Genomic DNA, 5,000 nt, shown 5'->3' with positions numbered 1-5,000 from the left:
CCAGTGTACAAGTATGAAGTTCCAACCACTCAGGTCTTCGTCAGACCATTACCTGTTGCAATATATCTGTGTGCATTCCTACATTACGTCTATTTCTTTGATAACATGATTTGCTACCACGTACTGTAACAATAAGCCGCTATTATTATTAGGACTCAACACGCTTGGTGGTATGCTGTGGGCTTTAATTAGCGGTCTACATGCCATGACAAATATTACCAGTAGTACTGACCGAACATGAAATAGATCGTTTACAAGTTATGGTAATGTTATTCTGGCGTAAACATTGCGCTTTCATTATGTTAGCACCCTATGATTACAGCTCGTTATGTCTCGTCAAAATGATTACTGCTCGTTATGTCTCGTCAAAATTCATTGATGAAGGAAGGTTCGCTTTATCCCAGAGAACCATACTCGTTTCACTTAGGCTAGACTAAAACATAAGAGAAGAACTTGGCACTAACCATGTAGTCGTGTTTTCTATAGCATATTCGTTAACCTGTCGTTCTTTGAACTCTTTAAAAATGTTGGGATATGTCTGCGAGGTGTTTAGCCAAGTTCCATGCGTAGCCTACTGCTTTTAAATGACTTTGAAACATATTTTACAAACGGGCCTCTGTGTACCTGATGGCTTGCCTTCACTATTCGCGATGTATCCGAAATAGTTGCAGATTTCACTGCACCTTTTGTTTAATCCACAAGGCCTAGAACTGTCGGCAAAGAACTATGTTGACGTTGGCTGCGCACTCACTCACTCAGAGCTGCCTGCTTGACACGCCCACTTGCCTAGATGCGTGCAAGGAGCAGTGAGAGCAGCAGTTCACACAGACACAGAACGTTATTATTTTAATAAAGTATCGATTCTAAAAACGTCTGAAATCGTATAGTTTTTTGCGTGAAGGCATCGTGATACCTTTTTAGTATCGATACACCGTGCAACACTAGTTTGTATATAACTTTGAGTGTTTGTACGTGTGTGTGTGTGGGTGTGTGTGTGTGTGTGTGTGTGTGTGTTTGCAGATTGTGTTGCCTGCTGTGTTTGTGTGCATCGCTCTGGTGTTCAGCCTCATCGTTCCTCCCTTTGGCAAATACCCCAGCCTTGCCCTGCAGCCCTGGATGTACGAGGAACAGAACACCTTCATCAGGTAACACTCACACACTCACACACACACACACACACTGGAAGATGTCATATACACATGTTTGCATGTGCACACACAATCAGAGTGTGTGTGTGAGAAGTGGAGACTGATGTGTGTGTGTGTGTCTGTGTGTGTGTGTGTGTGTGTGTGTGTGTGTGTGTGTGTAGTAATGACGCCCCTGAAGACGCCACCATGCAGAGACTCCTGGCGGCTCTCGTGGACGGACCAGGCTTAGGAACTCGCTGCATGATCGACCATCCAGCACCGTGAGTCACACCTCCAGAAGCCAATCAAAATCATGTTAGCATGTTGTCACAACCACCAAGCCAAATCACAGCACTAATCTCTATCAGTGAACAGAATATCTCATTACAGATTCTGTCCACACACACACACACTCCACACACGCACGCACGCATGCACGCACACACACACACACACACACACACACACACACACACACACACACACACACACACACACACACACACACACACATACACACACACAAACACACACACACACTCCATACACACACTCCACATACACACATACACACACACACACACTCCACACACACACACACACACACACACACACACACACACACACACACTCCACACACACACACACACACACACACACACACACACACACACATTTCTTTCCACCACTCACTCAGCGCCCTGTGTCCTCATTGGCTGACAGGAATACACAGTGCACCATGGGGGATGAGGATTGGCTAGTGCCAGAGGTTCCGGAGAGTGTTCTGGCCCTGTTCGCCTCTCAGAACTGGACCATGGATGACCCGTCTCCGGCGTGCGAGTGCAGTCGTCAGGGCAACAAGCGGATGCTCCCAGAGTGCCCTGCAGGCGCAGGCGGCCTCCCGCCACCACAGGTAACAGGAAGTGATGTCATGTGCAGAGACAGAAGGCAGCTGATTGGCTGAGTTTAGCATAGCGTGGTTCCTCGATCACATGACACATCTCTCTCTCTCCCTCTCTCCCCCTGTCTCTCTCTCGCTCTCCCTCTGTCTCTCTCTCTCTCTCTCTCTAGATAAAGATAAGTGCTCTGGACACCCTTCAGAATCTGACCGGTAGGAACATCTCCGACTACCTGGTGAAGACCTACGCTCAGATCATCGGCAAAAGGTTAGAGCAACATCAAACCCCTGTCACACACTAGTCACACTACACACACACACACACACACACACACTTAATACCCTAGATGAAAAGAAGTATTCTGAAGATTCAGGAATCTATTCTGTGAAATGATTCCCAGTAAGGTGAAAAGTTGTAATGATTCAAGGATTTAATTTGTTATACTGACGAGTTACAAAACTGCGCATCCAGCCACTACCCAAAGTGATGTATGATTTGTGAATGTCTTGTCTCTCCAGTTTGAATAACAAGATCTGGGTGAATGAGTTCAGGTAAGTTTCCATTTGCTGGTTAGCTGTGGGTGTGTTTGTTTGTTTTTGCTGTTGTTTAGTTCATGTTCATGTTAGTGTGTGTGTGTGTGTGTGTGTGTGTGTGTGTGTGTGTGTGTGTGTGTGTGTGTGTGTGTGTGTGTGTGTGTGTGCGTTTGTGTGTGTGTTTAAGTGTATGTGTTTGTATCTTCTTTGCTTTTATGTGTTGTGGCTCATTCAGTCTGCTCATGTACTGTATGTCTATGTGAGTGTGTGTGTTTGTGTGTTTAAGTGTGTGTGTTTGTATCTTCTTTACTTGTGTGTGTTGTGGTTCGGTATGTCTGCCCATGTATGTGTCCATGTGAGTGTTTGTGTGTGTTGTGGCACATGTATGTCTGTGTGAGTGTGTGTGTGTGTATTGAATATGTCTATTGCATGTGTAACTGATGAATAATTCATGATGTATGCAGATATGGTGGCTTCTCATTGGGCGCGCGGAGTACCCAGGTCCTACCCCCAGCAGCGGAGATTGACGATGCCATTAGTCGAGTGCGGGAGATCTTCCACCTGGAGGAAGGTTCCGGAACTGCAGCTGACCGCTTCCTGCACAGCCTCTCAGGGTTCATCAACGGCCTGGACACAAAGAACAACGTCAAGGTAGCCTGTGTGTGTGTGTGTGTGTGTGTGTGTGTGTGTGTGTGTAGTGGTGAGGATATGTGTGTGTGTGTGTGTATGTGCATGGTGTGTGTGTGTGTGTGTGTGTGTGTGTGTGTGTGTGTGTGTGTGTGTGTGTGTGTGTGTGTGTGTGTGTGTGTGTGAAACTGTGTGTGTGTGTGTGTACGTGTGTGTAGTGGTGAGGATATATACCGTAAAAATAATCGCCGAGTCCCTAAGAGACGCCTGTCTCTTTTAAACGCCTGGCGTGGCTACAGGTTTGGGTTAAAGGCCGGTCTCCAGTAGAGGCCTGGTCTGTTTTTTAGTTTCGGGTTGTATTTAATGTTCTAAAACCCGTCAGATCATCTGTTTAAAGATTCGCAATGACACGAAACCGTTACAGAAAGGAGGTTACAGCAGTGTGAATTAGATGTTGCATGTCGTTCACATGTCTGGTCACAGTTGCAAGGTTTTAGAATGTTGCATCAAGTTGCTGCTCATCTCGTTGCGAATCTTGGGTGTGATTTGGGCTTAAGGCACCGTGGCTGCCGCAGGGCATTATAAAACTTCTCACTCTTAGACCTACTCATACACGGCAGTGAAATGGCGTATTTAGCTGTCTAAATTCGAATCATATGCTGGTGGAGAGATCGTCGGACATCCATGATTATTTTGTTATTCAGCACCCCTGGTCAAAAATATGTTCCCGTGCGCCTGGAAGTAGGCTATGATTTGAATGTAGACTGTTGTCAAATTTGGCAAATACAAAACGGGACAAACAGTATGGTTCATGCTCTCTCATGCTGTTTCATTCCTGCCGAAAAGGAGGGAGAATGAAACATTAAGCACGTTCCACTTTTGCATAAATAATTCCTGAACGGTTTTGGTCAGGGCTTATAATGCAACTGTATTTGACAAAGGACCGATATAGGCTATTTGCTAGTGACAAAATATGAGCTTTCAGTGTGATACGATCTCTTTGTAGATTACGTTTAATTAAAACGTGTTTCATCTGTTCGGCTATCCCCGCTATTTGGATCTTACTGTATCTCACTCAATGATAAAACATCTAAACACTAAATGAATGATGATCCGTAATTGTCATCAGATAGCCTAGTCATATAGGTAGACATTCAGTGTGTTTGAAATAATTAATTCAATAATATTTTCCATCTTTGCAGAGGAAAAGTTTTGTGTAAAGGCAGGGCTCTACACTAACATTTTTTTCCAGGAGCACTTGTGCCCCCAAGTTAAAAAATTTAGGAGCACAGACAAAAATTTGGGAGCACAGTCAGTTCTGTACTTAACAGGAAACAGGATTTTAAAGATGCGTGGAAGCCTGGAGTTGTCAGTAGCGTTCTACCTTTGAATAAAATGGGAGTATTACGGGAAGCTACTTTTATGCCTGTTCGCTACAGCTATATTTTGCATATTGCAGCCAATACGTCAACTGGGCTAAAAAGCATGTTAGGTTACCTTTCCTTCTCTCACTGCATTCTCAGAATCTTATCCTGTTCCTCCTATAGGCCTATCCGATTAATTCGGTGGATAGAAGGCGGAAGAACTAATTTCTTCAATCTTTTCATCTTGGCTGGCTAGTCTAACTTTCCGCTTTCTCTGCGCGCTCATGGATTTCATAGAAGCGACTACTACTATCGAGTCCCAACGCGAAACTGCTAACGTTGATGGGAGGTGTAGTTTTATGCTGCATTCGCGACGTGATTCTATGGTTTGCACCAGTACTGTTTCTCGATGTTGTGGTGTATTTTGTAGACAAACATTGACATGGTTAG

At 44.7% G+C, this 5,000-nt stretch overlaps 1 protein-coding gene across 2 annotated transcripts in view; it reads left to right on the top strand.

The window, feature by feature from the left end:
- The window catches only part of abca1b (ATP-binding cassette, sub-family A (ABC1), member 1B), a 47,631-nt gene that overhangs the window by 34,968 nt on the left and 7,663 nt on the right, over positions 1–5,000 (top strand). For both annotated transcript variants that reach the window (XM_076287142.1, XM_076287143.1), the window contains exons 28-33: positions 1,021–1,145; positions 1,310–1,408; positions 1,851–2,040; positions 2,199–2,293; positions 2,545–2,577; positions 3,024–3,210. In XM_076287142.1, coding sequence (XP_076143257.1) covers positions 1,021–1,145; positions 1,310–1,408; positions 1,851–2,040; positions 2,199–2,293; positions 2,545–2,577; positions 3,024–3,210 — 729 coding nt within the window. The remainder of the gene's footprint in view (positions 1–1,020; positions 1,146–1,309; positions 1,409–1,850; positions 2,041–2,198; positions 2,294–2,544; positions 2,578–3,023; positions 3,211–5,000) is intronic.

This window comes from Alosa pseudoharengus, unplaced genomic scaffold, assembly GCF_046254945.1.
Source record: "Alosa pseudoharengus isolate Yale_2024_CS ecotype anadromous, Long Island Sound unplaced genomic scaffold, YU_APseudo_1.1 YU_APseudo_1.1_scf_16, whole genome shotgun sequence".
NCBI classification, from domain to species: Eukaryota; Metazoa; Chordata; class Actinopteri; order Clupeiformes; family Clupeidae; genus Alosa; species Alosa pseudoharengus.
Note: the sequence above shows the minus strand (reverse complement) of the source record. Positions and strands in the feature narration are given on the sequence as shown.